General features: G+C 41.9%; 1 protein-coding gene across 1 annotated transcript; it reads left to right on the top strand.

Moving 5' to 3' along the window:
* Positions 1–854: 854 nt before the first annotated feature.
* On the top strand, positions 855–11,428 carry LOC118389601 (elastase-1-like). Its single transcript, XM_052526380.1, has 8 exons — positions 855–1,017; positions 4,697–4,800; positions 5,355–5,455; positions 7,432–7,557; positions 8,868–9,004; positions 10,111–10,253; positions 10,925–11,074; positions 11,312–11,428. Exons 1-8 carry the CDS (start codon positions 978–980, stop codon positions 11,321–11,323), a joined length of 813 nt encoding a protein of 270 aa, XP_052382340.1. The 5' UTR covers positions 855–977; the 3' UTR covers positions 11,324–11,428.
* Positions 11,429–18,282: the final 6,854 nt, after the last annotated feature.

An 18,282-nucleotide genomic window follows, 5' to 3' on the forward strand; every position in this document is an offset into this window, starting at 1 on the left:
ACAGTAACACAGCTGGATCTGCTATCCCTAACCTCAGGTACTGTACAGGAATAGAGCTGGATCTGCTAACCCTAACCTCAGGTACTGTACAGGAATAGAGCTGGATCTGCTAACCCTAACCTCAGGTACTGTACAGGAATAGAGCTGGATCTGCTAACCCTAACCTCAGGTACTGTACAGGAATAGAGCTGGATCTGCTAACCCTAACCTCAGGTACTGTACAGGAATAGAGCTGGATCTGCTAACCCTAACCTCAGGTACTGTACAGGAATAGAGCTGGATCTGCTAACCCTAACCTCAGGTACTGTACAGGAATAGAGCTGGATCTGCTAACCCTAACCTCAGGTACTGTACAGGAATAGAGCTGGATCTGCTAACCCTAACCTCAGGTACTGTACAGGAATAGAGCTGGATCTGCTAACCCTAACCTCAGGTACTGTACAGGAATAGAGCTGGATCTGCTAACCCTAACCTCAGGTACTGTACAGGAATAGAGCTGGATCTGCTAACCCTAACCTCAGGTACTGTACAGGAATAGAGCTGGATCTGATAACCCTACCTCAGGTACTGTACAGTAACACAGCTGGATCTGCTATCCCTAACCTCAGGTACTGTATGTGAGGTGAGGTGAGGTGAGGTGAGTCGAGGCGAGGCGAGGCTAGGCCAAAGACCTTGGATAGTGATATAATGGTGGGACAAAACACAGGTGGTTACCTGCCGCCACCCTGACGGTGAACAAACACCAGACATGTAGGTTTTTCAGAAATCCTGGGTGGAGGATTCCCTCCGAGCTTATTCTCTCTTGATTCCAGGAATCCTCCAACCAGGATTTTGGGAAAAACTGTGGCATTTTGGGAAAGTTACCTGAATTGCGTAACCATAGATACATCAGGTTGGGTGTTCTCGTGTCTCCTGAGGGTATAAAACAGGGACCGGAATATTCCATCAGGACAGACTGACACTGACAGACTGAAATTATGCTGAGGTTCGTCCTGTTGAGCGCTCTCGCAGCCCTGGGTAAGAACTGTACCATCTCTATTACTCTCTCTCCTTGAAGAAATGAACCATCTCTATACTCTCTCTCCTTGAAGAAATGACCATCTCTATACTCTCTCTCCTTGAAGAAATGACCATCTCTATACTCTCTCTCCTTGAAGAAATGAACCATCTCTATACTCTCTCTCCTTGAAGAAATGACCATCTCTATACTCTCTCTCCTTGAAGAAATGACCATCTCTATACTCTCTCTCCTTGAAGAAATGACCATCTCTATACTCTCTCTCCTTGAAGAAATGACCATCTCTATTACTCTCTCTCCTTGAAGAAATGACCATCTCTATACTCTCTCTCCTTGAAGAAATGACCATCTCTATACTCTCTCTCCTTGAAGAAATGACCATCTCTATTACTCTCTCTCCTTGAAGAAATGACCATCTCTATACTCTCTCTCCTTGAAGAAATGACCATCTCTATACTCTCTCTCCTTGAAGAAATGACCATCTCTATTACTCTCTCTCCTTGAAGAAATGACCATCTCTATACTCTCTCTCCTTGAAGAAATGACCATCTCTATACTCTCTCTCCTTGAAGAAATGAACCATCTCTATACTCTCTCTCCTTGAAGAAATGACCATCTCTATACTCTCTCTCCTTGAAGAAATGACCATCTCTATACTCTCTCTCCTTGAAGAAATGAACCATCTCTATACTCTCTCTCCTTGAAGAAATGAACCATCTCTATACTCTCTCTCCTTGAAGAAATGAACCATCTCTATTACTCTCTCTCCTTGAAGAAATGAACCATCTCTATACTTTCTCTCCTTGAAGAAATGACCATCTCTATACTCTCTCTCCTTGAAGAAATGACCATCTCTATACTCTCTCTCCTTGAAGAAATGACCATCTCTATACTCTCTCTCCTTGAAGAAATTAACCATCTCTATACTCTCTCTCCTTGAAGAAATGAACCATCTCTATACTCTCTCTCCTTGAAGAAATGACCATCTCTATACTCTCTCTCCTTGAAGAAATGACCATCTCTATTACTCTCTCTCCTTGAAGAAATGACCATCTCTATACTCTCTCTCCTTGAAGAAATGGCCATTTCTACACAGAGTATTTATTCACCCTCTGATTGAGACTAATAGACTAGATTTAGATTTGATTAGGATCCCCATTAGCCGACGCCCATGGCAAAATCTATTCTTCCTGGGGTCCGACACATAATGAAAAGCCTTTACAAACAAAACACTTATAGTTTACATACAGTACATTTAAAAACATTAACATCGACATTACAGACTTACACGCATATATAAATAACTACCTAAAGTTTACATATGGCTTAACTAGGTTAACTAGGTCAAATAGGGGAGAGACCATACAGTATACATATGCCTTAACTATGTTACATATGCCTTAACTAGGTTACATATGCCTTAACTAGGTTACATATGGCTTAACTAGGTTAAATATGGCTTAACTAGGTTACATATGGCTTAACTAGGTTAAATATGCCTTAACTAGGTTAACCAGGTCAAATAGGGGAGAGACCATACAGTATACATATGCTTTAACTAGGTTACATATGCCTTAACTAGGTTAACCAGGTCAAATAGAGGAGAGATCATACAGTATACATATGCCTTAACTAGGTTACATATGGCTTAACTAACCAGGTCAAATAGGGGAGAGACCAGTGGACCGCAAGGTCTGAGAATCTACAATTCTTGCCATGGTGCAAAGACAACAATGTGCATTTATATAGCTAATCTCATGCTAACGTGCCTTCAGAAGGTATTCACACCCCTTGACTTTTCCCACATTTTGTCGTTGTTACAGCTTGAATTTAATACAGATTAAATGTAGATTTTAGTTTGGGTCACTGGCCTCTACCGTAATGTCAAAATTGAATTATGTTTTTACAAAATTTTGACGAATTAATTTAAAAATGATACGCTGAAATGTCTTGAGTCAATAAGTATTCAAACTCTTTGTTATGGAAACGCCTAAATAAGTTCAGGAGTAAAAATGTGCTTAACAAGTCACATAATAAGTTGCATGGACTCTGTGTGCAATAATAGTGTTTAATATGATGTTTGAATGACTTCCTCATCTCTGTACCCCACACATACAATTATCTGTAAGGTCCCTCGGTCAACCTCTACTTTGAGACAAACATACATACTGGTGACATTAGCTTTCCTAGGTCCTTCTCTGTAGCATTTGTCAGGGTAGCCCAGTGGTTAGAGCGTTGGACTAGTAACCGGAAGGTTGCAAGTTCAAATCCCCGAGCTGACAAGGTATAAATCTGACCAGGCAGTTAACCCACTGTTCCTAGGCTGTCATTGAAAATAAGAATTTGTTCTTAATTGACTTGCCAAGTTAAATAAAGGTTAAAAAATATATATATATATATATATATATCACGTGGCATTAGTGAAGATTATATAAAACTAGAGCCTGCAGGACTTGTTTCTTCAACTTTTTGTTAAAAAAAAAAGTTGGACATCTCTTTATCACAGACAAATCTCTCCCAATCCTTACAACAATTTAATCAATATGTCTTGACCGTGACCATTTACAGTCTAAGATGACCCCGAGAAGTTTAGTCTCCTCAACTTACTCTACAGCCACGTCATTCACTACCAGATTCAACTGAGGTCTAGAACTTAGGGAATTATTTGTAACGAATACATTGCCTTTAGTTTAAGATATGTTCAGGACTAGTTTATTACTAGTTTATTACTAGTTTATTACTAGTTTATTACTAGTTTATTACTAGTCACCATTGACGTCCCCAGAGCCTGAAGCTTACGGGCTTCAGACACCGAATGTTTTTGTCTCAGCCCCGAGTCTTTCGCCCTGGTTGGGCAACACTGCATTACACAATGCAATGAATACTCCTTAGGATGTGAAGTGTGGGGGGTTGGGGGTGTTCATGTCTCATGGTCTGAGAGTCTTAGTGTACTTGTCTCATGGTCTGAGAGTCTTGGGGTACTTGTGTTCTTAGGGGAGGGGGGGGGTGTACTTGTCTCTGAGATTCATGCTGTCTAAAACCAGCATTTCTGTGTACGTGGCACTTTAGGATGTGAAGTGTGTGTGGTCTGAGAGGGGGGTTGTACTTGGGGTCTGAGAGTTCATGTCTCATGGTCTGAGAGTCTTAGGGGGGTGTACTTGTCTCATGGTCTGAGAGTCTTAGGGGGTGGGGTGTCTGAGAGTCATGTCTCATGGTCTGAGAGTCTTAGGGGGGTGTACTTGTCTCATGGTCTGAGAGTCTTAGGGGGGGGTGTACTTGTCTCATGGTCTGAGAGTCTTAGGGGGGTGTACTTGTCTCATGGTCTGAGAGTCTTAGGGGGGGTGTACTTGTCTCATGGTCTGAGAGTCTTAGGGGGGGTGTACTTGTCTCATGGTCTGAGAGTCTTAGGGGGGGGGGTGTACTTGTCTCATGGTCTGAGAGTCTTAGGTGCCTTTTGTCATGTGCCTTTTACTGAGGAGTGGTTTCTGTCTGGCCACGAGAATGATGGAGGCCACTGTGTTCTTGGGGACCTTCAATGCTGCAGAATTGTTTTGGTACCCTTCCCCAGAACTGTGCCTCGACACAATCAGAGCTCTACAGACAATTCCTTCGATCTCATGGCTTGCTTTCTTTTCTTTTTTCTATATACATATACAACTGTATTTCCTCTGTCCCCAGTGCTGTCTGAGCATCTGGTTCCCCAGCCCAGATACCTGGAAGATGGAGCTGAGGAAAGAGTTGTGGGTGGCGAGGTCGCCCAGCCCAACTCCTGGCCCTGGCAGGTAAAACATTTTCCTTTGGGGTGTCAGGTAGCCTCGTGGTTAGTGTGTTGGACCAGTAACCAAAAGGTTGCTGGATCGAATCCCTGAGCTGTTGTTCTACCCCTGAACAAGGCAGTTAACCCACTGTTCCCCGGTTAGGCATTCATTGTAAATAAGAATTTGTTCTTAACTGACTTGCCTAGTTAAATAAAAAATAGTCTCTCATAGCCTGATGGAACCAGCCTGATTGCTGTGATCACCATTCTGTGCAGTAAAACAGGCTGGTTTCATCAGTGAAGTCTCCCGGGACAGCCTAGCTGATTTGATTCTGGGTGTCAACATTAGCCTGCGCCCAGATCTTTCTTTCTGTGCTTCACCCAGTTCCTCTGTACTAGAGGAGTTGGCCATGGGACCTGGGACCCGGCAAGGATGTAGCTGCACCTGATAGTTTAATACTATGAAACACACTTTTCTACTTTTGTCAAATCTTTTTTTTGTTCTAATTCTCTCCTCCCTTCTGCTTCTCATCTTATACATCCTCCTCTTACCTCTCTCTCTTTCTCTCTTGTCCTCAGATCTCTCTCCAGTACAAGTCTGGCAGCTCCTACTACCACACCTGTGGAGGTAGTCTGATCAGGAGAGGATGGGTGATGACTGCTGCTCACTGTGTGGACAGGTTGGACAAACGAAGCAATTAGATTTTATAGTGAAACTCTGAAACGTCTTGACAAGGTTGCTTGGCGTTAGGTTAAAGCTCTGCTATAGGTAACACAGTGCCCCTGGTCGCCCGGGGCTCATTTGATAAACATATGTTTTTATCAAATGGAGGAGATGAACTTCCAGTGTTGTGATAAACAAAATTCATTCTGCATTTCTATTGAGCGTGCAATGATGTGCAACGATGTAATGATGTGCAACGATGTAATGATGTGCAATGATGCAATGATGTAATGATGTGCAACGATGTAATGATGTGCAACGATGTAATGATGTAACGATGTAATGATGTGCAACGATGTAACGATGTGCAACGATGTGCAACGATGTAATGATGTGCAACGATGTAATGATGTGCAACGATGTGCAACGTTGTAATGATGTGCAACGATGTAATGATGTGCAACGATGTGCAACGTTGTAATGATGTGCAACGATGTGCAACGATGTAATGATGTGCAACGATGTGCAACGATGTAATGATGTGCAACGATGTGCAATGATATAATGATGTGCAACGATGTAATGATGTGCAACGATGTAACGATGTGCAATGATGTGCAACGATGTAATGATGTGCAACGATGTAACGATGTAACAATGTGCAACGATGTAACGATGTAACGATGTAACGATGTGTAACGATGTAACGATGTGCAACGATGTAACGATTGCAACGATGTAACGATGTGCAACGATGTAACGATGTAACGATGTGCAACGATTTAACGATGTGCAACGATGTAAAACGATGTAACAATGTAACGATGTGCAACGATGTAAAGATGTGTAACAATGTGCAACGATGTAACAATGTGCAACGATGTAACGATGTAACGATGTAACAATGTGCAACGATGTAACGATGTGCAACGATGTAACGATGTGCAACGATGTAACGATGTGCAACGATGTAACGATGTGCAACGATGTAACGATTTGCAACGATGTAACAATGTGCACCGATGTAACGATTTGCAACGATGTAACGATGTGCAACGATGTAACGATGTGCAACGATGTAACGATGTGCAATGATGTAACGATTTGCAACGATGTAACGATGTGCAACGATGCAACGATGTAACGATGTGTAACGATGTAACGATGTGTAACGATGTAACGATGTTTAACGATGTAACGATGTGCAACGATGTAACGATGTGCAACGATGTAACGATGTAACGATGCAACGATGTAACGATGTGCAACGATGTAACGATGTAACGATGTAACGATGTGCAACGATGTAACGATGTAACGATGTAACGATGTGCAACGATGTAACGATGTGCAACGATGTAACGATGTAACGATGTGCAACGATGTAACGATGTGACGATGTGCAACGATGTAACGATGTAACGATGTGCAACGATGTAACGATGTAAAGATGTGCAACGATGTAACGATGTGCAACGATGTAACGATGTAACGATGTAACGATGTGCAACGATGTCAGAGAAAAAAAACACGATTATTTAAAGTAGACCTAGCGTACGTGGCAGTTTCACCGCAACAGATTCCAACTCTAAGATCTCTATAATATATATGTATATGTTGCATAACTTCCTAACTGACTTCCTAACTGACTTCCTAACTGACTTCCTAACTGATTTCCTAACTGACTTCCTAACTGACTTCCTAACTGACTTCCTAACTGATTTCCTAACTGATTTCCTAACTGACTTCCTAACTGATTTCCTAACTGACTTCCTAACTGACTTCCTAACTGATTTCCTAACTGATTTCCTAACTGACTTCCTAACTGATTTCCTAACTGATTTCCTAACTGACTTCCTAACTGACTTCCTAACTGACTTCCTAACTGACTTCCTAACTGATTTCCTAACTGACTTCCTAACTGATTTCCTAACTGACTTCCTAACTGACTTCCTAAGTGACCAAGGTATTATTGCGTGTGTGTGTCTTCAGCCAGAGGACTTGGCGTGTGGTTCTGGGAGACCACAACCTGAACAGCAACGAGGGTAAGGAGCAGATCATGACCGTCAGCAAAGTCTACATCCACAATGGGTGGAACTCCAACAACATCGCTGGAGGGTAAGTCCTGTTTTCAAAGTTCAAAATTGATTGTCTAAAAAAAAATATATATATATATATTATTTTATTCTGAGACATTCACTGATAGCAATTTTAGTATAATATGGTTCAGTACCTCAAAAACGTGTACTATAACCATAATGTCATTACTGTGACATATAAGTTATGTCACCACAAGGGACATGCAGTAGAACTAATATGTCAGCCAAGGTGACTACATTTAACTACAATGGTAAAATGGCACACTTTAAAAATATATATATATATTCTAAGGAGACCATGATGCAGCTATATAAGCTCTTTAAAAAATGTTTTTGATGCTGTGTATGTTTATAACACAGTGACCCAAGAGCTATACTTAGCATTTAGTAGATATTCCACAATAATATATTTTTTATTAAAAAAATAAAAAACTTTATATAAATAGGAAAGTCAGTTAAGAACAAATTCTTATTTTCAATGACGGCCTAGGAACAGTGAGTTCACTGCCTTGTTCAGGGGCAGAACGACAGAGTTTTACCTTGTCAGCCCGAGGATTCTATCCAGCAAACTTTCGGTTATTGGCTCAACACTCTAACCACCAGACTACCTGCCTCTCAAAACCACTAGGCTACCTGCCTCCTCTAACCACCAGGCTACCTGCCTCTCTAACCACTAGGCTACCTGCCTCTCTAACCACTAGGCTACCTGCCTCTCTAACCACTAGGCTACCTGCCTCTCTAACCACTAGACTCCCTGCCTCCTCTAACCACAAGGCTACCTGCCTCTCTAACCACTAGACTACCTGCCTCCTCTAACCACGACACTCCCTGCCTCCTCTAACCACTAGGCTACCTGCCTCTCTAACCACTAGGCTACCTGCCTCTCTAACCACTAGACTACCTTCCGCTCTAACCACTAGGCTACCTGCCTCTCTAACCACTAGACTCCCTGCCTCCTCTAACCACTAGGCTACCTGCCGCTCTAACCACAAGGCTACCTGCCTCTCTAACCACTAGACTACCTGCCTCCTCTAACCACTAGACTCCCTGCCTCCTCTAACCACTAGGCTACCTGCCTCTCTAACCACTAGACTACCTGCCGGCTCTAACCACTAGACTACCTGCCGGCTCTAACCACTAGGCTACCTGCCTCTCTAACCACTAGGCTACTTGTCGCTCTAACCACTAGACTACCTTCCTCGTGGTTAACCCATGTTAGGGTTAAAGTGCATAAGTACAGAATAGAAAGTTTAGGAGGAAGTGCAGAAATCTGTGAGATGCATAACCTTCTGTTCCTCAGGTATGATACAGTGCTCTTCTATTCCTTAGATATGACATCGCTCTGCTGCGTCTGTCCACCGAAGCTTCCCTGAACTCCGCTGTCCAGCTGGCTGCTCTTCCTCCATCTGGCCAGATCCTGCCCAACAACAACCCTTGCTACATCACCGGATGGGGACGCACCCAGAGTCAGTAGTAACCTATTATCTCAATATAACATCAAACACATTCAACATCTCATCGTCTTTACATACAGGTCCCAGAGACTACCCATAACTAACCACAACCCTGAATATGACACTAACAGAGCTAACAAATTAGTTTTTTGGGGGAAGTCTCTTTTTTATACTTGATCTAAAGCATGTAAGTGACTAACTATGCAGGTTAGTGTTTTTCGTCATGAATCTTGCTCTGGAGAGTGGTCACTAGCTGGAACAGAGTAATAAAATCTGATTTTAAAACTAATCCTAACCCCACTGATAACCCTAGTACCCTCGTTATATCTTGTGTGTTTTTCTTCTACCTTGTAATTTTTACTATTTTATTGTTATTGATTAATGGATTATTGGGTCACTGCACTTGTGAAAGTGACATTAAAACTAGAAACTTACCCTAACTTTAAATTACGACCAAAAATACAATTTTTGTTTTTATGGATCTTTACAATAGCCAACTATTACTTTGCAGCTGGCCTATCTAAGGGGAAATCGCTCAGTTTTGCCTCCAGGACAAGACTCGTGACACTAAAACCTGCTATATCTAATATGTCAACTGAGACGACAGATGGTTATATGTCATTATTTGTAAATGTTCTAATGAAACCATATTGAATTCTCATATCCTGTTCCTCGTAAATGCATCTCCTGTTCCTCACTATCAGTTGAAGAGATATATAACAAAAATTGATAAATGTCACTAATTTTCACGTTCTAATAAAGCATCCCTTTGTCTTCCCTGTATGTGGTTCTGTTATCTCCTCTAACATGTCCCCTTGTCTTCCCTGTAGCCGGAGGTTCTATTATCTCCTCTAACGTGTCCCCTTGTCTTCCCTGTAGCCGGAGGTTCTGTTATCTCCTCTAACGTGTCCCCTTGTCTTCCCTGTAGCCGGAGGTTCTGTTATCTCCTCTAACGTGTCCCCTTGTCTTCCCTGTATGTGGTTCTGTTATCTCCTCTAACGTGTCCCCTTGTCTTCCCTGTAGCCGGTGGTTCTGTTATCTCCTCTAACGTGTCCCCTTGTCTTCCCTGTATGTGGTTCTGTTATCTCCTCTAACGTGTCCCCTTGTCTTCCCTGTAGCCGGAGGTTCTCTGTCCAACAGCCTGAAGCAGGCTTGGCTGCCCAGCGTTGACCACCAGACCTGCTCCAGCTCTAGCTGGTGGGGATCTTCCGTTAAGACCACCATGGTCTGTGCCGGTGGTGGAGCCAACTCTGGTTGCCAGGTAAGACCAGTGTAATGGAGGGGGAGGCGGGGAAGACCGATCGGTTTGGGATTTGAACCCATGACTCTGCGTATGTCCTTCTAAAACTGTCAAAACTTACACAAAGAGGTATGAATATGATTTGTCTTGGTTTTACTGGATACTTTTGATTTACCTTCTATTTGTTGATCATTGGAATTATATCATAGTTTAGCTACATATTTAGAAAATAAAAATAACCAGTGACTTTGTTATACAATAATATGAGTAAGAATAACAAATTGGTACTCAGTCCTGAGGAAGCGCTCTCTCTCTCTCTCTGTGTCCCTCTCTCTCTCTCTCTCTCTCTCTGTGTCCCCCTCTCTCTCTCTCTCTCTCTCTCTCTCTCTCTCTCTCTCTCTCTCTCTCTCTCTCTCTCTCTCTCTCTCTCTCTCTCTCTCTCTCTCTCTCTCTCTCTCTCTCTCTCTCTCTCTCTCTCTCTCTCTCTCTCTCTCTCTCTCTCTCTCTCTCTCTCTGTCTCTCTCTCTCTCTCTGCTCTCTCTTTCTCTGTGTCCCCCTCTCTCTCTCTCTCTCTCTCTCTCTCTGTGTCCCCCTCTCTCTCTCTCTCTCTCTCTCTGTGTCCCCCTCTCTCTCTCTCTCTCTCTCTCTGTGTCCCTCTCTCTCTCTCTCTCTCTCTCTCTCCATCATTGTAGGGAGACTCTGGCGGCCCCCTGAACTGCCAGGTCAACGGTCAGTACTATGTCCACGGTGTGACCAGCTTCGTTTCCTCTTCTGGATGCAACGCCACCCGCAAGCCCACCGTCTTCACCCGTGTGTCTGCCTACATCAGCTGGATGAACGGGGTACGTCCTGTAGAGCTTAGAGACAGGAGAAGAACATGACTTTACTTCTCTCCAAGCTTGTCTATGGCATTAATGTTATATTAGATGACATAGCCAAGATGGATGCCACATTGTTTTGTATATTATTTTGTTGTTGTTAAATTTGTGTCGCAGTCTCTGTCACAATATGGATTATTATTTTTTGGGGGGAGGGGCAAATGTCTGTGTCTATTTTAATTGGTCTCCTTTCCTGTACAGATCATGGGTTGAAAGGGAACATGGTCTTCGAGCAGATAGAAGCCTGATTCATCCCTGACCCTGCTCAACTACACCAACGTTCTGCTCTAAAATTTCAATAAACTTCATTCACTTTGACCTTCTGTCGTGTTTACTTTTTACATGTCAAATCCACCCTGTCGTTATTTATTTCACACAATTGTGTGCGTTATGAGTATAGTTTTAAAGGGGGTATTTTGTGACTACGCCAACTTTGTTTGAGAATGAGATGTATTTGGTATTGTTTTTTTTATTAGGGTCCTCATTAGCTGTTGCAAAAGCAGCTACTCTTCCTGGGGTCCACATGAAACAGCAACAACATAATACAGAACATCATTAGACAAGAACAGCTCAAGGACAGAACTACATACATTTTTTAAAGGCACACGTAGCCTACATATCAATGCATACACACAAACTATCTAGGTCAAAATAGGGGAGAGGCGTTGTGCCACGAGGTGTTGCTTTATCTGTTTTTTGAAACCAGGTTTGCTGTTTATTTAAGCAATATGAGATGGCAGGAAGTCCCATGCAATAAGGGCTCTATATAATACTGTACGTTTTCTTGATTCCGATCTGGATTTGGGGACTGTGAAAAGACCCCTGGTGGCATGTCTGATGTGGTCAGTGTGTGTGTCAGAGATGTGTGTAAGTTGACTATGCAAACAATTTGGGATTTAACACATTAATGTTTCTTATAAAAAGAAGAAGTGATGCAGTCAGTCTCTCCTCAACTCTTAGCCAAGACTAGCATGCATATAATTTATATCAGTCCACTAATGACAATCAAGAGCAAAACGTGCCGCTCTGTTCTGGGCCATTGAATCTATATGTTTTGACCATGACAGTTTACAATCTAAGGTAACGCCAAGTAAGTTAGTCTCCTCAACTTGTTCAACAGCCACACCATTCATTACCAGATTCAGCTGAGGTCTAGCACTTAAGGAATGATTTGTACCAAATACAATGCTCTTAATTTTAGAGATGTTCAGGACCAGTTTATTACTGGTCACCCATTCCAAAACAGACTGCAACTCTTCGTTAAGGGTTTCAGTGACTTCATTAGCTGGGGTTGCTGATGCAGGTTGAATCATACATGGAAATACATGCTTTGTGTAATGCCAGTGGAAGGTCATTGATAAAAATAGAAAAGAGTAGAGGGCCTAGAGAGCTGCCCTGTGGTACACCACACTTTACATGTTTGACATTAGAGATGCTTCCATTAAAGAAAACCCTTATAGTTCTATTAGATAGATAGCTCTGAATCCACGATATAGCAGAGGTTGAAAAGTCAGACAATGCGAAACTTATGTTTTTCCAACAACAGTATGGTCAATAATATCAAAGGCTGCACTGAAATCTAACATTTCAGCTCCCACAATCTTATTATTATCAATTTATTTCATCTGTGTCAGTGCAGTACATGTTAAGTGTCCTTCTCTATAAGCATGCTGAAAGTCTGTTGTTAATTTGTTTACAGAGAAATAGCATTGTATTTGTTCAAACACATTTTTTTCCAACAGGTTGCTAAGAGCTGGCAACAAGTTTATAGGTCTGTTGTTAGAACCAGTAAAGGCCGTTTTACCACTCTTGGGTAGCGGAATTACTTTGGCTTCCCTCCAGACCTGAGGACAAAGACTTTCCTCTAGGCTCAGATTAAAAATATGACAGATAGGAGTGGCTATAGAGTCAGCTACCATCCTCGGTAGCTTTCCATCTAAGCTGTCAATGCCAGGAGGTTTGTCATTATTGATCTTAACAATAATTATCCCACCACTCCCACACTAACTTTACAAAATTCAAACTTGCCCTGCTTTTGTTTCATTATTTGTTTTTTTTATACATTAATATAATTGCTCACTGTTTGCCCACTTTGCCAATGAAATAATCATTCAAATATTCAAATATCATAAAAATAATTGGCAAAATCAAATGGTTTTGTGATGAATTAGCCATCGGATTCGAGGAAAGATGGAGTTGAATTTGTCTTTCTGCCCATAATTTTATTTAAAGTACTCAAGTTTTTTTTTACATCTTTCTACACATCATTGATCTTGGCTTCATTTTTATGTTTTATTCATTTTATTTCACCTTTATTTAACCAGGTAGGCCAGTTGAGAACAAGTTTTATTTTACAACTGCGAACTGGTCAAGATAAAGCAAAGCAACGCGACAAAAACAACAACACAGAGTTACACATGGAATAAACAAACGTACAGTCAATAACACAATAGAAAACTATATGTACAGTGTGTGCAGATGAAGTAAGGAGGTAGGCAATAAATAGGCCAATAGTGGCGAAGTAATTACAATTTAGAAATTAACACTGGAGTGATAGATGAGCAGATGAGGATGTGCAAGTATAAATACTGGTGTGCAAAAGAGCAGAAAATAACAAATATAAATATGGCATTGAGGTAGGTAGTTGGTCGGATGGGCTATTCACAGATTGGCTGTGTGCAGCTGCAGTGATCGGTAAGCTGCTCTGACAGCTGATGATTAAAGTTAGTGAGGGAGATATAAGTCTCCAACTTCAGTGATTTTTGCAATTCGATCCAGTCATTGGCAGCAGAGAACTGGAAGGAAAGGCGGCCAAAGCAGGTGTTGGCTTTGGGGATGACCAGTGAGATATACCTGCTGGAGCATGTGCTACGGGTGGGTGTTGCTATGGTGACCAGTGAGCTGAGCTAAAGCGTGGCTTTACCTAGCAAAGACTATAGATGACCTGGAGCCAGTGGGTTTGGTGACAAATATGAAGCGAGGGCCAGCCAACGAGAGCATACAGGTCACAGTAGTGGGTAGTATATGGGGCTTTGGTGACAAAACGGATTGCTCTGTGATAGACTGCATCCAATTTGCTGAGTAGAGTGTTGGAGGCTATTTTGTAAATGACATCGCCAAAGTCAAGGATCGACGGGGTAGTCAAGTTTTACGAGGGAATGTTTGGCAGCGTGAGTGAAGGAGGCTTTGATGCGGAATAGGAAGCCGATTCTAGATTTAATTTTGAATTCATTATGAAGTTTCTTCTTTTAGTTGAGTTTAGTCACATAATTTCTCAATTTGCAGTAAATCAGCCAGTCAGATGTGCAGCCAGTCTTATTAGCCACTTCCTTTATCCCCCATCTCTTTCAGCCATTCCTTTAGCCCCCATCTCTTTCAGCCATTCCTTTAGCCCCCATCTCTTTCAGCCATTCCTTTAGCCCCCATCTCTTTCAGCCATTCCTTTAGCCCCCATCTCTTTCAGCCATTCCTTTAGCCCCCATCTCTTTCAGCCATTCCTTTAGCCCCCATCTCTTTCAGCCATTCCTTTAGCCCCCATCTCTTTCAGCCATTCCTTTAGCCCCCATCTCTTTCAGCCATTCCTTTAGCCCCCATCTCTTTCAGCCATTCCTTTAGCCCCCATCTCTTTCAGCCATTCCTTTAGCCCCCATCTCTTTCAGCCATTCCTTTAGCCCCCATCTCTTTCAGCCATTCCTTTAGCCCCCATCTCTTTCAGCCATTCCTTTAGCCCCCATCTCTTTCAGCCATTCCTTTAGCCCCCATCTCTTTCAGCCACTTCCTTTAGCCCCCATCTCTTTCAGCCACTTCCTTTAGCCCCCATCTCTTTCAGCCACTTCCTTTAGCCCCCATCTCTTTCAACCACTTCCTTTAGCCCCCATCTCTTTCAGCCACTTCCTTTAGCCCCCATCTCTTTCAACCACTTCCTTTAGCCCCCATCTCTTTCAACCACTTCCTTTAGCCCCCATCTCTTTCAGCCACTTCCTTTAGCCCCCATCTCTTTCAGCCATTCCTTTAGCCCCCATCTCTTTCAGCCACTTCCTTTAGCCCCCATCTCTTTCAACCACTTCCTTTAGCCCCCATCTCTTTCAGCCATTCCTTTAGCCCCCATCTCTTTCAGCCACTTCATTTAGCCCCCATCTCTTTCAGCCACTTCCTTTAGCCCCCATCTCTTTCAGCCACTTCCTTTAGCCCCCATCTCTTTCAGCCACTTCCTTTAGCCCCCATCTCTTTCAGCCACTTCCTTTAGCCCCCATCTCTTTCAGCCACTTCCTTTAGCCCCCATCTCTTTCAACCACTTCCTTTAGCCCCCATCTCTGTCAGCCATTCCTTTAGCCCCCATCTCTTTCAGCCATTCCTTTAGCCCCCATCTCTTTCAGCCATTCCTTTAGCCCCCATCTCTTTCAACCATTCCTTTAGCCCCCATCTCTTTCAGCCATACCGTTCTTCAATTCCTCATCAATCCATGGAGCCTCAACAGTTCTAACAGTCCGTTTCTTAACAGGTGAACGTTTATCAATAATTGAAAAAATCAATTTCATAAATTCATCAAGTGCAGCGTCTGGATGCTCCTCATTAATCTCAAACACATATTTTTAACATCATCCACATAAGAGTGATAGAACAATCTTTTGTTTGATCTTTTACACTATTTTAAGCTCAGTTGTTGTAACATTGGCTTTCCTGGATATAGCCACTATATTGTGATCACTGCATCCAATGGGTTCAGATACAGCTTTAGAACTAAGTTCTACAGTATTAGTAAACATGTGATCAATACATGTGGATGATCTTGTTCCTGTAGTGTTTGTAAACACCCTGGTAGGTTGATTAATAACCTGAACCAAATTACAGACACTGGTTACAGTGAGAAGCTTCCTCTTGAGCAGTTAGCTTGATGAAAACCAGTCAATATACTGGATGCCAAGAAAGTAGACCTCTCTGTTTACATCACATACACTATCAAGCATTTCACACATATTATTTAGATACTGACTGTTAGCACTTGGTGACCTATAGCGACACCACAAAAGAAAAGGCTTTAGATGAAGGGCCAAGTGAACCTGCAACCACAACACTTCAATAACACTTGACATGAGATCTTCTCTAAGCATTACAGGGACATGGCTCTGAATATATACAGTAACTTCTCCTCCATAAGATCTTCTCTAAGCATTACAGGGATATGACTCTGAATATATACAGTAACTCCTCCTCCATAAGATCTTCTCTAAGCATTACAGGGATATGACTCTGAATATATACAGTAACTCTCCTTCATAAGATCTCCTCTAAGCATTACAGGAACATGGCTCTGAATATATACAGTAACTCCTCCCCCATAAGATCTTCTCTAAGCATTACAGGGATATGGCTCTGAATATATACAGTAACTCCTCCCCCATGAGATCTTCTCTAAGCATTACAGGGATATGACTCTGAATATATACAGTAACTCCTCCTCCATAAGATCTTCTCTAAGCATTACAGGGACATGGCTCTGAATATATACAGTAACTCCTCATCCATAAGATCTTCTCTAAGCATTACAGGGATATGACTCTGAATATATACAGTAACTCCTCCTCCATAAGATCTTCTCTAAGCATTACAGGGATATGACTCTGAATATATACAGTAACTCCTCATCCATAAGATCTTCTCTAAGCATTACAGGGATATGACTCTGAATATATACAGTAACTCCTCCTCCATAAGATCTTCTCTAAGCATTACAGGGATATGACTCTGAATACATACAGTAACTCCTCATCCATAAGATCTTCTCTAAGTATTACAGGGATATGACTCTGAATATATACAGTAACTCCTCCTCCATAAGATATTCTCTAAGCATTACAGGGATATGGCTCTGAATATATACAGTAACTCCTCCTCCATAAGATCTCCTCTAAGCATTACAGGAACATGGCTCTAAATATATACAGTAACTCCTCCCCCATAAGATCTTCTCTAAGCATTACAGGGATATGGCTCTGAATATATACAGGAACACCTCCCCTATAAGATCTTCTCTAAGCATTACAGGAACATTGCTCTTCATATATACAGTAACTCCTCCTCCATAAGATCTTCTCTAAGCATTACAGGAACATTGCTCTGAATATATACAGTAACTCCTCCCCCATAAGATCTCCTCTAAGCATTACAGGGATATGGCTCTGAATATATACAGTAACTCTCCCCCATAAGATCTTCTCTAAGCATTACAGGAACATGGCTCTAAATATATACAGTAACTCCTCCCCCATAAGATCTTCTCTAAACATTACAGGGAAATGGCTCTGAATATATACAGTAACTCCTCCTCCATAAGATCTTCTCTAAGCATTACAGGGATATGGCTCTGAATATATACAGCAACACCTCCCCCATAAGATCTTCTCTAAGCATTACAGGGATATGGCTCTGAATATATACAGTAACTCCTCCCCCATAAGATCTTCTCTAAGCATTACAGGGATATGGCTCTGAATATATACAGTAACTCCTCCCCCATAAGATCTTCTCTAAGCATTACAGGGATATGGCTCTGAATATATACAGTAACTCCTCCCCCATAAGATCTTCTCTAAGCATTACAGGGATATGGCTCTGAATATATACAGTAACTCTCCTCCATAAGATCTTCTCTAAGCATTACAGGGACATGGCTCTGAATATATACAGTAACTCCTCCTCCATAAGATCTCCTCTAAGCATTACAGGGATATGGCTCTGAATATATACAGTAACTCCTCCTCCATAAGATCTTCTCTAAGCATTACAGGGAAATGGCTCTGAATATATACAGTAACTCCTCCTCCATAAGATCTTCTCTAAGCATTACAGGGATATGGCTCTGAATATATACAGTAACTCCTCCCCCATAAGATCTTCTCTAAGCATTACAGGGATATGGCTCTGAATATATACAGTAACTTCTCCTCCATAAGATCTTCTCTAAGCATTACAGGAACATGGCTCTGAATATATACAGTAACTCCTCCCCCATAAGATCTTCTCTAAGTATTACAGGGATATGGCTCTGAATATATACAGTAACTCCTCCCCCATAAGATCTTCTCTAAGCATTACAGGAACATGGCTCTGAATATATACAGTAACTCTCCTCCATAAGATCTTCTCTAAGCATTATAGGGATATGGCTCTGA

Source organism: Oncorhynchus keta, chromosome 10 (genome assembly GCF_023373465.1).
Source record: "Oncorhynchus keta strain PuntledgeMale-10-30-2019 chromosome 10, Oket_V2, whole genome shotgun sequence".
In the NCBI taxonomy this organism is placed as follows: Eukaryota; Metazoa; Chordata; class Actinopteri; order Salmoniformes; family Salmonidae; genus Oncorhynchus; species Oncorhynchus keta.